Source organism: Felis catus, chromosome A2, assembly GCF_018350175.1.
Source record: "Felis catus isolate Fca126 chromosome A2, F.catus_Fca126_mat1.0, whole genome shotgun sequence".
In the NCBI taxonomy this organism is placed as follows: domain Eukaryota; kingdom Metazoa; phylum Chordata; class Mammalia; order Carnivora; family Felidae; genus Felis; species Felis catus.
The window spans coordinates 4,909,514-4,926,537 of NC_058369.1; the positions used below are offsets into that span (position 1 = coordinate 4,909,514).

At 47.5% G+C, this 17,024-nt stretch overlaps 1 protein-coding gene across 1 annotated transcript in view; it reads right to left on the reverse strand.

Moving 5' to 3' along the window:
- The window catches only part of LOC111557813 (complement C3-like), a 39,902-nt gene extending 35,861 nt beyond the window's left edge, over positions 1 to 4,041 (reverse strand). The window contains exons 1-8 of the mRNA XM_045044741.1: positions 3,883 to 4,041; positions 3,299 to 3,491; positions 2,747 to 2,909; positions 2,580 to 2,650; positions 736 to 830; positions 573 to 655; positions 400 to 490; positions 21 to 123 (exon numbers count right to left, since the gene is read on the reverse strand). Of these exons, the coding sequence (XP_044900676.1) occupies positions 21 to 123; positions 400 to 490; positions 573 to 655; positions 736 to 830; positions 2,580 to 2,650; positions 2,747 to 2,909; positions 3,299 to 3,491; positions 3,883 to 3,959 (876 nt within the window). The 5' untranslated portion in view covers positions 3,960 to 4,041. The remainder of the gene's footprint in view (positions 1 to 20; positions 124 to 399; positions 491 to 572; positions 656 to 735; positions 831 to 2,579; positions 2,651 to 2,746; positions 2,910 to 3,298; positions 3,492 to 3,882) is intronic.
- Between the last annotated feature and the right edge of the window lie 12,983 nt (positions 4,042 to 17,024).

Consider the following 17,024-nt stretch of genomic DNA (forward strand, 5'->3'; position numbering starts at 1 on the left):
GGCTCAGAGGGACAGAGCACCTGAACACGGGTGAGGGACTGGGGCAGCGAAATCCTCTGGTCACCATCCTGGACCCCAAAGATGACGAAGGCGATTCCATCCACATTCTTCCCATACAAGAACCTGAGAGGCAAGAGGGTCTCAGATGCTCCTCTCCTGAAGGGCAAGCCTGCCTGCAAACTTCCACGGACCCCTGGTCCCTCGCCTGGTGCTTACCTGGCCAGTATCTGGTTCTTCACTCAGCGCCCACCTGGTCCCACACCTGGCCACACTGCACCCGGGTTCCCTTACCCGGCCCCTACCTGGCTCCACCCCTAGCTGCCAACCTGGCCCGTCATCTAGCCCTCACCTGGCCCCCCTCCCCTCCCCTCCCGCCTGGCCCCATTCCTAGCCCCTCACCTGGCTGTGATGGTGACCTCCAGGCCCTGTGGGTCATCAATGTAGTAGAATTTCTCTGTAGGCTCCACTTGGACCTCAAAACTGGGCAGCACTGGGGTCGAGACGGCACCAGTAGGCTGTCAGCACTGGGCCTGGCACTTGGGGCCCCCACCCTGACTCCTTCCTCCTCTTACCGTACTCCTTCACCTCGAACTCAGCAGAGAATACCTGCTGTGGGGCATCTTCATAGTGGGCTTCTATCTTCCACTGCCCTGTACTGTGGGGAAGGCAGGTGAGTGAGCCAGCCAGATGCCCTCCCTTGGCATAGGGAACCCCCTCTAGGAGGGCCTGACATACTTGACCAGCTCCGGGATGTTCCAAGACAGGGACAAGATGCCAACCTGGTTCTGAGAAGATAGGGAGTCCTTCTTGATGAGAATATTGTCAGGGGTCTGTGGAGACAGGGAGGGCGTGTCTCTTCAGAGACCTGGCTTAGCCCCTAGGCTCTCTTCCTCCTCTCTGTGTCTGGACACTCTCTGTGTGTCATGACTACTGGGGCAGTGGTTATGAACATGGACTTGAGTCAGCCTGGGTTCAAATGCCCACTCTCCCACTTACGCGCTGTGTCACCTTGGGCAAGTTACTTGATGTCTCTGTGCTCAATGTGCCCAGCTAGAAAAAGGAGAGGAACATAGCCCCTACCTTACTGGCTTGGCACATGATTCATGTAAGCTGGAGCTCACTCTCGTCGGCGGCTGTCTGAACACTGATAGTAACTAGCATTTATCACCTACTTTGTGCGGGACCCTGTGGTAAGCATCCTATGGGCGCTAAGTCACACAGCATTGCCTACCTTTGACTCTTTGACCTACAAGAATACAAAGTCGTGTGGTTCAATCTAACACACAGTATGTCATTCATTGCAAATAACTAAACATCAGGAGACATCATGTAAAAATCTGGATTTCTGGCTTCTCTTGGAAACTGGGATAACCGTGGATACGGGTTCCTGTTGGCACATAGCGACATTTGACTGGAACTAGGCAGAGGCTCTACCCTTAGAGGTGTGTGTTCTCCGTTCCCCACAAATCCCACCGATCCCCACAGTCAGCTTGTGGCTGTCAGGACCTGGTCTCTGTTACGTTTGCGTGATTGCAAGAAATACTCATGACGATCCTCTGAGAACCACCTACCTCTTCCCTCTGTCCTTCACTTCCTCCTTCCATTCCCCCTCCCCCCCACCCCTTTCCTGCCTCAGCCCAGTAAATTGTAATGAAATTACTGTATGCCAAGCACCCATCCTGTCTGAAATTTAGGTTCTGTGGAGGTCTAGGGAGCAGGCAATTAGCAAATGAATACATTCAATTTATAGGGTGCCTAAAGGAGATGACAGGAAGGGAGACCAGTGGAGTGTGTGTGTGTGTGTGTGTGTGTGTGTGTGTGAGTTGGGAGAGGGTGTTTGCAATTTTACAGGTCCTCAGAGAGGCTTCTCTGTAAAATTGTGCCATCGGTGACATTTGAGCAGAGACTTGAATGACGTGATGGGGCAAGCTATGTGTGTATTTGGAGGAAGAGCGTTTTGTGAGTAGTGGGGGAACAGCCTGTGCAAAGGTCCTAGGGCTGGCTCTTTATGGCAGTTGGAGGGACAGCAATAAGGCCCATGTGGCTGGAGCAGAGTGAGTGAGGGGAAGAGGGGGAGGAGAGGAGGAGAGGAGGACAGGTAGGGGACTGGGCAAGTCTTGCAGGGCCTTGGGGAATGCTGGGAGGACTTAGGCTTTTACCCCAAGGAGGTGGGAGCTCCTGGAGGGCTCTGGGTGGAGGAGGGTGGGACAGGAGTTGGGTGCTCGAGGCTGCCCCCTGGCAGCAGGAGGCGGATTGGGCTACAGAGAGTTTTTATCTGTCATCTCAATCTTCAGCTGAGCAAACCAAGGCCCAGGAGGGTGAAGTGACCTGTCCAGAGTGACACGGTCCCCAGAGGTTTGCCTGGAACCGGAATCCATGGGCAGAAGCATCACTGAGCCTGGTATCCCTGGATCTCTGCCCTGTGTCCAGGGCTCTTTCTGTGTTCAAGGCTCTACACATTTCTTTGCCTTTCGGCCTCTGCAGTCTTGCCCTTTCCAGAGTCTCTTTCTCTGTCTCAATCTCTTTGTCTCTCCCTGAGTCTTGCCTGGGGTGTGTCTGGGTCCCCAGCTGGCTGGTACCTGGATGCTGATGACAACAGCCCGGCCCACAGGCAGTAGGTCATTGTTGACCGTGAAGATCCGATAGAGGACTGGAAGATGGTGGGAAAGAAAGGAGGTGGTGAGTGAGGCCTTGCCTCTCCCCACAATCTGGCCCCTGGGTCCTCAGCTGCTGCCCAGCCCCTTACCCGTGGAGCCTGGGGTGTAGATGGGCTTGTCCGTCTGGATGAAGATGTACCCGCTCTGAGAGCTGACCAGCACTATGTTCTCCACCACCGTGCCCCCAAAGTCCGCCTGGATAGTCACGAATTTTTTCTCCTTCCCTGATGTTAATTCCTGGTTGGCTGGGATCTAAGCATAGCCAGAGAATAATTGAGATGTTGCCTCCCGGCCCCTTGCCCGCATTCAGCCCCAGACTTTCACCTGCCTGCCCTTTCTGCCAATAGCACCTGTCCACCACTCCGGGTCTCCCTGGTGTGCCCAGGTTGGGAGCGGAGGGGTAGTAGGGGAGGGAGCAAGAGTCTAAGATGGGTAGGGATCAGAAAGGGGGATGAGTAGGGGGAATCAGACACGGGGCTCAGAGGACGTCACTTAGGAGAGGGGATCAAAGCTAGGGGCTCAGGATAGAAGAAGCTAATTGAAGGAGAATTCTCAGAGAGGGGAGGGGCTCCAAAGTGGGAACTGCTCAAAACAGGGAGGAGACTCAGACAGGTGGGAGGGGCTCCAGCAGGTGCACACACATTGATGTTGACTGTGCCCATGTGGTCGGTCTCCCTGATCAGAGCAATGGTCTCGCTGAACATCCTTTGCTTCTTGGCAGGGAAATCGTAGACGCTGACTGTGACTGCAAGGTTCCCTACATAGTCATGGGCCTCCAGCAGCACCTTCTCCTCGCTTCCCAGCTGCAGGATGTTGGGGGTGATCATGGAGAACCTGCAGGGCGGGTGGAACACGGGATGGAGCTGCCGTTCTAGGGACCAGGGTTCCAATCCTCACCCACATATCACAAAGCCCCCAAATCCTGTGAAGTCAGATCTTGAGGCCTCCAAGTGATTCCGCAGCCACGGAATCACTGAACATACCACAGGCACCCAAACCCGCAGACCCCTGCTTCTAGAAACATCCGCCTCCCATTGTAACCCGAGTGCCATGAACCCCCAGCTCATGAGATCATGAGCTCACAGGCAGCCCAAGTCCATTCACATCCCAACCCGCTGACCCCTGCCTCCACAGACACCCACGTGCGCCCTGGATTCTACTAGGACCTGAACCCCACCCCCACCTCACAAGTAGCCCGGTTTGGAGAAGGGTCATGACCACTCACATGGGGTCCCCCGGTGCCAGGGGCAGGATGGTAAGCAGCAGCAGCAGCAGCAGGCTGGGGCCTGAGGCAGGCCCCATGGTGCAGGGACGGTGGAGGGACAGAGGGAGGGAGGAAGCGGACTGGGAGGGAATGAGCAGAGGCTGCTGGAGGCTGCTTTTTATCTGGCTCCCGCCTCCCCCCTGCAACCTCAGCCCAGCCCGCAGCTCCCATGGCTTCCCCCTTCCTGGAGCTGCCCCAGATTTCTCAATACCATTTCCTAAGTTTTCGATCCCTGGGGCCAGTGTGTCCTGGGGTAACTAACCCAAGGGCATGTCCTCCAGCAAGATGGACACACCTTCCCCCTGCCGAGGTCTCCCTCAGGGTCAAGGTCAGGTGGTAAACAGGGACCTTTCCCTGTTGCACCTACTTAGCGGTGGAGGAACACTGAGGGCCAGAGAGCTCCCCACCCCAGGTATCTGGGCCTGGCGCCCAGTCAGTTTCTGGCCATGCGTTTGTTAACCAATGCCTTCCTATGGGTCTATCTCTATGCTGGTGGCTGGAGTCCCTCTTCTATGCTGGGGTCAGACTGAGGGATCAGGTCCAGCACAGACACTCCTGGCCCCACGGTGTGTCTTCCCAGTGGAGAAGAACCCTGCTTTGTAGAGGGTCAGGTAAAAATTCTCAGAGGAGGGGACATTTCAGCAGGGTTTTGCTGTATGTGTAGAAGTTCACTCTCTCAGTGAGCATATATTTTAATACAAGTGGAACCTGGAGCTCCCTTCATGTACCCTTGTCAGGATGCCTGAGAGACTATAATGGTTAAAAAGAAAAACTTTCCTCAGCAGTGAGGCAATTTCCCATTGCTACCTTTTTTTATTCTGTCTTAACATTACAATATTATCATTAATATTCTTAATTACTATTATGCCATCTGTATTTAATTTTTTATGAATAGCTAATATCTTCATATGGTTCAACACCTAAAGGGTCCACGTAGATGTACAGGGAAAAGGCAATTTGCCTCCTGTTCCCGTTCCCAACCATTCAGGTCTCAGATGCCACAGTGAAACCAAATCCCTGGTTTCCTTCCAGAGATATGCATTTATGAATGCTCGCAAGTTTTAAAAACAAATTACCAGTCTTCTCTGCCTGCTATTCTTCCTGGTCTCCCTGGGTTATGCTTTGCCTTTTTCGTAAACAGTATCCCTCAGAGATCATTTAATATCAGTGCCCAGAGAGCTTCCTTGGTGTTAGAGGCAACTGCCTCCTTCTACGTTGTGTGAAAGCGACCAGCCTCTTCCGCGTGGACAGGCTTCCCTGGATACAGTGAGTGGTCTTGACCTGCATCACTTTCCAGCTCTGACACTTAGAGGTATACTTTGGTGCTTGATTAATAGCCACACTGAGCCTCAGTTTCCCCTGTCAGATGAAGTTGTAATAGCACTCACGTCACAGTTGTCATTGCCATGAAAGGACATGACCCTGGACCAAGAGCTACTTGCATTAATAATCCCGCAAGATATGGCTGTATTTCCCTCCGTGATTGTATTGATTTACATACTTTCTGGCCTTGCAGGAAATTGCTGGATTTCCCCACTGTCTCACCACGACAGCATGTTGGCAAAGCTTTGCGTTTCTGCCTCAGTGTCATTTGATGTGTGCCTGTTGGATTCCCAGCAAGGTTGTGCATCTGGGGGAAGGGGTGTGTGAAGTCCAGGGCACAGGAGGCAACAGGTATGTGGGTGGGGGATCCTGATCTCTGAAGGCCTGGTTTCCAAAGTCCCAAGGAAGGGGTTAATGGGGAACCCAGCTCTGATTTCCTGGAATCCATGTGCCTTTCCTGGCCTAGGCTGCATGCCTAGAGTTGGGGGAGGTGTGCAGACACAGAACAAACCTGGACCCTGTCTGCTTGATTGCGTCACCCCTTCTTTGGGAGAGGGAGGGTGCAAGCACCTGCTTACTACCCAGAACTGAGATTCAACTTCTGAAACAGGGGTTGGGGTACCTCCTAGGATCCCCCAAATCTCAATTACTCCCATTTTCCTCCCCCACCCCATTTCCTGGTTGCATTATAGCCCTAAACATTCAGGGTTTCTGCTTTGACTGTCTTGGGAAGGTATTCCTGCTGGCCTGTACCTCCCAGCAAGGCTTCGTTCTGGCTTTCTCAGAGCCTCAGTTAATCCATCTGAACAATGGGATTGATGATAGCTGCTGCTGTTTTGACAAAGGTGCTGAGATGCTTCAGAGCGCTGGGCTTGGAGGGAAGGTTCACGCCTATGGTGGTGGAGGTCTGCGGAGAGTCCTGGCCCCAACCTCCAGGAAGTGACCAGAGGGGTGAAGGCAGAAGCAGAGGTGGGCCTGGGAGAAGGAAGGGATTCTTGGAAGCTTCATCCTGGGGAATGTGCATTTGTGCCCAGAAGTGTGGGAGAGGGATGGCAGGCAAGATAAGCCAGCAGGGGAGAGAGAGGAGGAGGCCTGGAGGATGGGATTCCCCTGTTAGCTGGCTTGACCTGCCCAACATTCCAGGTTGGACAGTCGGAGGGCCAGGCTGCCTGGGTTGAGGCTAAGTGGGGTCTCTGGAAGGCACTTAACCCTAACACAGTATTGGCTATGTGTCCCCGATTCCAGTTGAACTGGTGTCCTGAGTTTCGTCTGGCACCCCAGCTGGAGGAAGGAGAAGAAGGGGAAGGAAGGGGGAGGCTTTCTGGGTGGGGGGAGCCCAGGTACCCCTCTCCCCCAACCCCCTTGAGTGCAGTGATTTCCCTGCTGCACCCCCCACCCTTACCCTTGAGTCGGTGCCAGGCTCGGGAACAGCAGGGACTGCCCCTCCCCTCCTGGCCCCCCACTTCCAGGATGGGGTCCTTGCTACACTGCTTTCTGAGATTTTCCCCCCATGACCCACAGCCAGGGCACCTCCCCCACCATGCAGCCCAGGCCTCCCCTTCTCCCCCTACTCATTACTCATTAACTGGAAGGTAAACTTGGCCCGGCTGGATCTGATCTGCCCCATGGCTGCTTCCCCCGCTCCCCCGCACCCCTGACTCAAGCTCAGGAGAGGCCTGAGCATCAGGGACCCCCACCCTGGAGGGTGCAGGGGCAGGCTGGACATTCACAGCCATGAATGTCCCTCTGAGCATTGGGTGACAAGCCAGTGGCATGGGGCAGGCAGAGGCTCAGCCTGGTGCCCCGCACGTGGTGAGGCCCCACTGCACATGGACTGTATGTTTATTGTTTCCAACACCTCCTTCTCTTCCTCACCTTGTTTCGCTGACAGCCCTGCCCGTCCTCCAAGCCGTCCCCCATCGTCCTCCCTCTCCCCTGCACTCACTGTCCCAGTCCATCTGTCTGTTGTCTGCACCCCTGTGGTCTGTGGCCTCTCTGCTGCAGAATCACTCCTTTCGACTCATCTACTCTACAGCAACTGGGGACTTTGTGTAAAAACACAGCTTTGTGACCCTGCAAAATTATGGTGTAGAATACGTGAATGCACGCTAGTGAGTTGGTCTCCATGAGACTCAGACGCAGCACTTTATTTCATGAAACTTGTTTCTTCTGCATCCCTGGTTTGCAGACCAAGAGACTGAGGGCTTTGAACACTTGCCCAAGATCCTCTAGGTGGGAGGAGCTGGGATTTGAACCCAGGCAGCCGGGGTCCAGACTTCAGGCTCCTAAGCTGTAGGAGTCTCTGACTGCTGTTGTAACAAATGACCACACACTTGGTGGCTTAAAATAATACCTATGTATTATCTTACAGGGCTGGAGGGCTGAAGTCTGAAATCAAGGTGTGGGCAGGGCTGTGTTCCTTAGGGAGGCTCCAACGGGGGGAACTGGGAATCCACTTCCTGCCCTTTTGGGCTTCTAGAGCCCATTGCACCCCTTGGCTCAGGGGGCCAGTGAAACCTCACAGCACATCCCTTATACGTGTTTCCTTGTGGCTCTCCTTGTCTGACTGGGACCCTGATGCATCCCTCTCATAAGGACCCTGGTGATGACATTGGGTCATCCAGGGTCACTTCCCATCTCAGTCACATCTGCAAAGTGCCCTTTGCCGCTTCATGTGACATCCTCGCAGGTTCTGGGGATCAGGACGGGGACTTCTTTGGGAGCCTGGATTCTGCGCACCCCTGCACGCACATGGAGTAAAGCACCGACTTCGATGGTCACGTCCTTCCCTGCTGTAACCTTCTTGGCTCCCACAGGCATTAGCACGAAGTCCAACTGTTGTCTTGAGGCTTCTGCCAGCTGCTCCCCCACCCTCCCTGCCCCCCCTCTCGGCCTCAGCCAGCCCTGCAGGGGGACTGGCAGGCTATTCTGGGCTTCTCCGCTTGCTCACATATCTTGCTCAGTCTGCAGTGGCTCCTCACTTCCTTGTCTGGCTGGGCTATTTATTCATCTGGGCCCCATTATACTTGTTTCTGTTTGCAGGAAGCCTTGACCCCTTCCTGATTCTCTACCCATCATTCCATGCCTGTGGCCCCCACTGAGAACTGTCTGCTGAGCTCCAAAAGGGGCTGTGGGCACTCTGGCTGAAAGGGGGTTTGGGACAGGGGAGACAATGACATCTCTGGAGCTGCCCACGTGGGTGCACAGGTGCAGTGCCCTCTTCAAGGTTCAGGGCAGCCCACGAAAGGTTAGGCTGTGCTGAGCCACTCACACCATTATCACATGTGTGATACTCAGTGGCTTCAGGGGACCTCAGTTTACATGTTAGGATACAGAGGTGAAACTGCATACCCAACATCCGGAGTGGGGAGAAGTTGGAAGTTGGTCACAGGGAGCCGAGGTGCAGAGGGGCAGTGGACATGATGAGGGAGCATAAGGCTAGTGGAGGGCAAAGTACAAGCTAGAACACCTACATACATCCCAGGTGGGATATGTGTGACATTCTTTGGACACTCCTGGCTGCCCACGAACCAATGAATGAAAACTAAAGGCTGACTGATAGAGATCACAGTCATGCAGTAAAGGAGTCTTCTTCAGTTTACAGATAATTTAGTAAACTGCAAGAAAAAGTCAATCTTATCCATAGCCTAATCTCTAGAAACCTATAGACTCCATTTCCTGGAGCCCTAATATCACCCTCATCAAGATGTAAGGGCATTTAAGTGCTTGCCATGGTGATGTGGGAAACAAAGAGAAATGAAAAATTAAATTCCCTTACTGCCTACAGTCCATTGGTAAGTCCTTGAAACCGGCAGAGTGACCTCCCTCTAGGAGCTCAGCTGCCTTGATAGTGACACTTTGCTAAGGGCAAAAGGGTATCTTGGCTTAACCTTATCCTGAACCCCCAGGTTCCTGTAAGTCTTCTTAAACACATAAAAATTAATTTGCAAACCTCCTTTATCTTGAACCCCCAAGTATATATAGGCAATTTTACTCCAAGCATTTGGCCCTCAATATACATCTGAAGGGTCTCTTGACTGACGTTTTACTAAATGGTAATAAATGAATTTTCTGAACAGCAGCTAGCCCCTCAATTTTGGCTTCCAAAATTCCTTAGAGACTTATGCTGTCCCTAACCCTCTCCCAATCTGAAGGTATATAATTCTGTCACTGTTCACAATCCCAGTGCAGCTCTTTCTGTCCACGGTTCCTGTCCCTGTGTTTTAGTAAAATCACATTTTCTTTTTGCACCGAAGACGTCTTCAAGAATTCTTTTTTGGCCATTGGCTCCAAACCCCCACCACAACTCCAACATACCATCATTTGGTGCCCATTGTGGGGCTTCGAGTCTTTTCATCTGGACTCTGAGCTGGTGTAACCTTGATGAGTACTTTCTCTCTTCTTTTCTCTCATTTCAGGGGCTTTTCGAGAAGTATGGTCTTACTGGAACAATTTGACGTCGATTGATCAGGTTGCAATCCTCTAGCCTGTGGCTACTCTACGGAGAGGAGAAACCTCCTTCTGGCTAATAAGACTCAGAAACTTGATGTCCTCTCTTTATTCCTGTCCTTATACAAAGTTGTCTATCTGGGCACAGGACAGCCACCTAAGTCCCCAGGATGGGTGCAAAACTTAAGATTACATGTGAGGTTTCCTCCTCATTGGTCTAATGTGATCCACTCCACATATCTGGTCTAGCCGCTTCTAGCCATGAGACCTCCACTGGAAGCTGGCTGAAACCACTATGATGGAATTAAAAGCCAGTTGGGGACTGTTTCGTAGGAAATTGGCTGTAAAGACTATAAATGTTGGAATGTCCCTTAGGTCATGAAGAATTTACTGTTTTCAGTCAATGTCCTCTACGAACTAAATTACAAAATTGGGTAATGCCCCTTGTAAAAATTTTCCAGTATTTTCCATGGGCTAAAAATGGTGGTTTCTTTGCAGCCTTCTCAGCAAGGGAAACTTGGTCCATATGCCAGCACCCATTTGTAGACTAGGATATAATGGGGAATTGGGGGGACTCTAGCATCCCTCCTACAGGGGCTCTTAGCAGCTTGCCCATAACAATTTCATTGGAGGGACACCTCAGGTCACTTTGACACCTCCGGAACCTCTGACATATCTTGGGCGTGGGATGCCAAGCTGGAATTGGTGGGGATTTTCGTGGTAATGGACCTTGTATCTCTCTCTAGGAGGAACCTGGGAGCTTCTCTTCAGTCTCCAAGGACCCTCCCTTGGGATGCCTTTTTAACCCACTGGAAACAATTTGGATTGCAAAATTTAGAAAAGGACTGATCTGCTGTGACACTGCATGGCCTTGGTAAACAGGACAATTGGACAGAGGTATCCTAGGTCCAGGCCTTCATGGCTCTAAATCAGGACCTGGACCAAAAGACCTCTTTCAGAACGTGTTTGCCCAAATGTGTTTTCCCCAACAAACTCCCTCCTAACATACTAGATGCCTAAATAGGCCTCCTCTAAGTAAATCCAGGACACTGGAGGAAACCCAGGCCATCCCTGACAAAGGGGATGACGACTCTTTCTCTCTGTTCCTCCTCCTAATAGATGTGAAGGCTTCTCCCTCATTTATTTTTCAGGTTAATGGCTATGATAGTTGAAACCAACTGTGGTTAGTCTACCTCAGGACAGAGACTTTAAGGAGTATTCCCAAGCAGCAGCTGATACTCCCTTTGTTTCAGGGAAATTCCATGTTTTCTCTGGCCTGACATAGACTCCATATTTCCACTTTGGTGGAAAACAAACAAACAAATACACATGGCGTCTGATCCTCTGTCCAAACTGACAAGGTTCAGGTTCCTTCTCTGCCTTCTGGCACCTCACCTCTTCTGCCTTCCCCTCCCCCCCCCCCGTTTCTGCACCACCTTGAGTGAGACCTACCTAACTGGTGTCTACCCCGTCTTGGGTGCTCCCAGGCACTGTTGGCTCCTCCTGTCACCCTGAACAACAAGGAGTGAAGAGCACCCACTTGCGCCCCCCCGCCCCCACTTCAGATTCCCCCACTGGTGTCCCAGGTAAAAACTGAAAATGGGGAACAGATTGTCTTTTAAGTGGACCCAAGTGGAACATATTTGCTTAAACTAATTTAAGTTTTTTGGTTTAATTAAGATAGACATGTCTTTAGAGTTAGCATTAAATATAAAATTTTTTCTACTTAGGTTTACTAAAGGTCAAATAAGCTCATGTTAGCTCTGTTGCAATTTTTCAGGAAAAAGGTGAGTTGAAGCGATAGTTCATTTTGTCTGGCTCAAAGTTTTCATGGGTATTTGTTAAGGTAGCTTTAAGGGTAACATGCAGCTTTAAGGTTTTGCTTGGATGATAAGCTGGATTAAATTCATGGGACATTTAGGCTTTTTCCAAATAGGTTGCAATGTTGAAGCATTAGTTTCTAAACATAGGTTCGTGTTTTTGACTTACTGCAGAAAAACTAAGGATATTTGGGTCTGTTAGAAAACATGTTTTGTGCTTAACTGATTCGTAAGTTTGCCATCTAAGGAATTCTGATGTAACAGACAGTTCACAGTTGGTTACTACTTAGTTTTCACTGGTTTCTAAGAGTTAAAATTCTATAAGTGTAGTTAAAACTGTTGGAAATAAGGAAAGAAGTTTTGTAAGCAGAAAAGTAGGAGATATGTGAGAAAGATCTAGGGAATGGAAATACATTTTTGTTGGAGGTAAAAGAAAGTAATTTTGTCCTAAATGAGACTGGTTGTTTGGAGAGAGATGGCTTGGGACAAAATCTGAATGAAAAGGAAAGATGTAGAAGGTTTGTGAAGGGAAACCTTTGGAAAGGAATTTTATGTGTGTTCAGGGTGGACTAGGGTTGAAATGAATGGATTTTAAAAGTATACTAATATAAGATTAAAATTCTGCTTTTCTCTCTGTTCAAAAGGCAAAGTTTTCTTGGATTGTTGGTCTGCTCTTGATAAGAAAATGTAAACAAAGGTTATTTTCTCTTTTGTCTACCAGGAAAACCAAAGGTTACGATTTGTCCATATCAAATCTTTGATGACATAAAGTTAAACCTTCTCCATGTTAAAGGAGCTAAGTTTTGCTAACAACTAGAGAACGCTACATAAGTGCCTTTGGAATCTCTTATTGCCACCTTGGTTAAATAAATAATTTAAAGTTTTAAGATTTATAATGACCTGTAATCCTATTTAGGACGTGCTTTACAACTTTCTAAGGTTTTTACAAACTTTCCAAGATTTAAATTGTAAATGAAGTCTTTTTGACCATTTAGGCCTTTTCATTTGGTATACTAAGTTACTTGGAAAGAACTGTCAAATAATGGTAAACCTTAGGTTGTATTGGGTAAATCCTATAACTGGTCAAATACATATATAATTCCTAAAGTTTTAATATGTTTTGGTAATAAGGTCATGACTTAATATTCTGATTGTTGAAGTGTTATGTGTCACAGAAATAACACAATTTCTTTGTCAAGTGCATCGTAATGAACTCTCAACATATCTTTAACAATGTCCATTTCTGAGATTTTGTCATTTATAGTTATTGTTCTGATGCTTTTACAAAATGTGTTTCTTCTTCAATGAGAGTTATAAAAAGGAGTTTTAGGGAAAATACAGGTATTTGACATCTTTAAGATTAATACTAAAATAGGTAAGAATTTCCAGAACTAAAAAGCTAATTCAAGCTGACCAAGAATTAGTAATATGGGATTAAATGAACTGAAGAAGATGGTTATAGGTTTGTAACTGTTGTTTTGAAGTATTGCTGGTTTTGTAATGTTGGCTTTTCCAGATTAAGGGAACTTTCTTTTTTAAAAAATATTATTTATTGTCAAATTGGTTTCCATACAACACCCAGTGCTCATCCCAAGTGCCCTACTCAATGCCTATCACCCATTTTCCCCTCTCCCCCGCCCCCCCAACCCTCAGTTTGTTCTCTGTATTTAAGAATCTATCATGGTTTGCCTCCCTCCCTCTCTGTTTGTAACTTTTTTCCCCTCCCCCTCCCTCATGGACTTCTGTTAAGTTTCTCAAGATCCACATATGAGTGAAAACATGGTATCTGTCCTTCTCTGACTGACTTATTTCACTCAGCATAATACCTTCCAGTTCCGTCCACATTGCTGCAAATGGCACGATTTCATTCTTTCTTATTGCCAAGTAGTATTTCATTGTATATATAAACCGCATCTTCTTTATCCATTCATCAGTCGATGGACATTTAGGCTCTTTCCATCATTTGGCTATTGTTGAAAGCGCTGCTATAAACATTGGGGTACATGTGCCCCTATGCATTACACTCCAGTATCCCTTGGGTAAATTCCTAGCAGTGCTATTGCTGGGTCGTGGGGTAGTTCTATTTTTAATTTTCTGAGGAACCTCCACACTGTTTTCCAGAGTGGCTGTGAGGGAACTTTCTTTTAAGATATCTATGACATACAGAAATGGGATAAAGTATTCATTTGTAAACAAACTGGGGCATTTAACTTTTCTATTTACTGATACCCTCTGAAATTAAAAACTCTCAGTGAGTATTCTTTCTTTCATGGCAATTTCAGTTATTTGCATAAGTTCAATAAGAATCTGCTCTCTTTGTGACAGGACACCATTGGAAATACTGGTCATTTTACCAAGGCTTTGACTAGAATGTCATATTTGAGACTGACATACATAGACTCTGATATGACTGTATACAGCTTTAAGGAACTAAATTGACCTTATGAAACATGGAGTCATAAAGCCCCCTAGAAATATTGGCCCGATACCTTGCTTGCTAAGTTCCCAGCAGCCTTACCAGGCAAGTAAAGACTGTCACTTCTTGGCAGGTACAGGAACCTCAGGATATCTTGGGGACCTTGTGAATAGGAATTCACCCAATTCTATGGGCATTGCAGGTATGTCTGATGGCAAGTATTTCGCTTGACTTCTGCCCTGGAGAAGCTACTAAAAGTTCAATCTAGAGATTCCTCATAAAAAGTTCCAGCAAAGCAAATTTAAAAGATATATATAACCAATTGCTGTTCTTGCTGAACTTATGTAAATAGTCCAAGTTTATTAAAATTAGACTTGTTTTACAAGGGAGCTAGTCTTCATTTGGCTATCTCTGAAAATAAGGGTTTTTAGAGAGAAAAACTATGTTTCAATAATGCACCTTTATGGATGTTAAATTCTAGTTCTGATTGTTGTTAAATGTTGTTTGGCTGAAGTAGACAGCTTGAGGTAAACGTCAGAAAAATTGTCACAATAGCACAGGTATGAACAATCTTTTTGCTTCTTATTCTCTTGGGAATAATAATAAGACCCCATGGCATATGATTATTTAAACAGTTGGAAAATGGGATGGATTCCCCCAACAATGGTATATAAAAAAGCCTTTTCTCACTCTAGACCTATCAATAGATAAAGACTATAGTACTTTATTAAATTATTCCCTTGAGTCCAGGTTAATTCATAAATCTCTAAATATGCAAACCATATCCTTCCTAAACCTGATCTGACAGTTACTAGAAACCCACCCCATATAAATCCAGGTGACCTGGTTTATTTAAAGGATGAAAAGTCCAAAACAACAGGGATTTAACTCTAAAATGGAAGGGGTCCATATCGGGTCATATGACATACTACCCTGCAGTAAAATTAGAGGGGCACTCTTCATGGGCTCATATCTAGAATCAATCCTTTTCATTGTTCACAGGAAACCAATGAGCAAACTAATGTACCTTCTTATTCCTATAAACCTGTAGAAGACCTCAAACTTCTCTTCAAATGAAAATAATAGTTGTGTGTTTCTTTTTCATTCTCCTTTTTCCAATTTATACTAACAATTTCTTCTTATAATGGGGCATTCAAAAAGATAACCACAGACATTTGAATTATAAACCAGAAAAATCCGTGTGTTTCCTGCCTGTTCCTACTCTATCGGAGGATGGCTCAAGACTGACATCTAATAATCTTCTCAACGGTAGACATTGGGTTTATAATTTGCTGTAACCATTAACCTATATTTTTCTTGTTTCTATAAGAGTACCTCTTGGGGCACTGGAGTAGCTCAGCCAGTTAAGTGTTTGACTTTGGTTCAGGTCATGATCTCGTGTTTGATGGGTTCCATCCCTGCGTTGGGCTCTGTGCTGACAGCTCAGAGCCTGGAGCCTGCTTTGGATTCAGTGTGTGTCTCTCTTTTTGCCCCTCCCCCACTCACACTCTGTCTCTGTCTCTCTCTCAAAAAATAAACATTAAAAACCTTTTTAAGGGTCACCTGGGTGGCTCAGTCGGTTAAGCGTCCGACTTTAGCTCAGGAAGTGATCTCACTGTTTGTGAGTTCGAGCCCCATTTCAGGCTCTGTGCTGACAGCTCTGAGCCTGGAGCCTGCTTCAGATTCTGTGTGTCTCTCTCTCTGCCCCTCCCCTGCTCGCACTCTGTCTCTCTCAAAAATAAATAAATATAAATTTTTTTTTTAAGTTTTAAAAAGTACCTCTTATTAATTATCTGATTGTTTACTAAATAAAAGAGTCTATATGAGGGCTAAACACCACGTGTTACCCAGTTACGGCCTTAAATGACTCTCATAAAAATAAAATCCGGAGTATACATTCCAGATTACCCCCAAAACATTTCTGGGTTTCTAACTGACATGAATACTCTAATTGGTGCCTTAAATAATCTCTGTCTTTCCTTAATGGTTGGTTGAATATCTAGACTGGAGGATTTTTGTCAGTTACCAAAGACATTCATTTGGACTTTGCTTTCTTATTATTCTAATTACGTTTTGCCGTTTTCTCCCCTGTCTCTGCCTGGTGCCAAGACTCCATTACTACAATAACTTCATGCCAACAGATGATCCTTTCTACTCAAGAAGGTTCATATACGTTGTCCACCTTAGATTCAGCTGCCTCCACCTTAACTCTCTTATATGTTCCCTAACTAACCAATATTGACCTATAGGTAGGGAAGTCTCTACACCCTACTCAGCAGGAAGAAGCTATAGAAGATGAGACCATCCACTTTCAACAACCTTAAAGGTTTAAGGGTCAAAATTGTTCGGCGGGGCGGGGGGGAGGGGCGCCTGGGTGGCTCAGTCCGTTGGGCGTCTGACTTCTGCTCAGGTCATGATCTTGTGGTTCATGACTTCGAGCCCCGCGTCAGGTTCTGTGCTGACAGCTCAGAGCCTGGAGCCTGCTTCGGATTCTGTGTCTCCCTCTCTCTCTGCCCCTTCCCTGCTCACACTTTGTCTCTTTCTCTCTCTCAAAAATAAAAATAAAAACATTAAAAAAATTGTCCAAGGGGCATAGGATGAGGAAGCATAAAGCAAGCTCAGGGCAAAGGACAAGCTAACTCCACTCCCTCCCCCCAGGTGGGATATGTGTGATATTCCTCTGACACTCCTGGCTGCCCAAGAACAAAGGAAAGGAAAAAATCAAATGGTTGATTGGTAGACCTCATAGTCATGCAGGACAGGAGTCCCCTTCAGTTTATGGATGACTTAGTAAACTGCAAGGAAAAGGCAATCTTATCCATAGCCTCATCTCCAGAAGATTATAGACTCCGTTTTCCTAGAGCTCTAATATCACCCTCTTCAAGATGTAAAGGCATTTAGGTGTTTGTCATGGTGATGTGAGAAACAAAGGGAAATGAAAAATGAAATTTCCTTATTGCTTACATTGACAAGTCCTTGAAACAGGCAGAGTGACCTCCCTCTAGGAGCTCAGCTGTCTCCATTAGGACACTTTGCTAGGGGCAAAAGAGAATCTTGGCTTAACCTTATCTTGACCCCCCCACCTGCACCCCAGG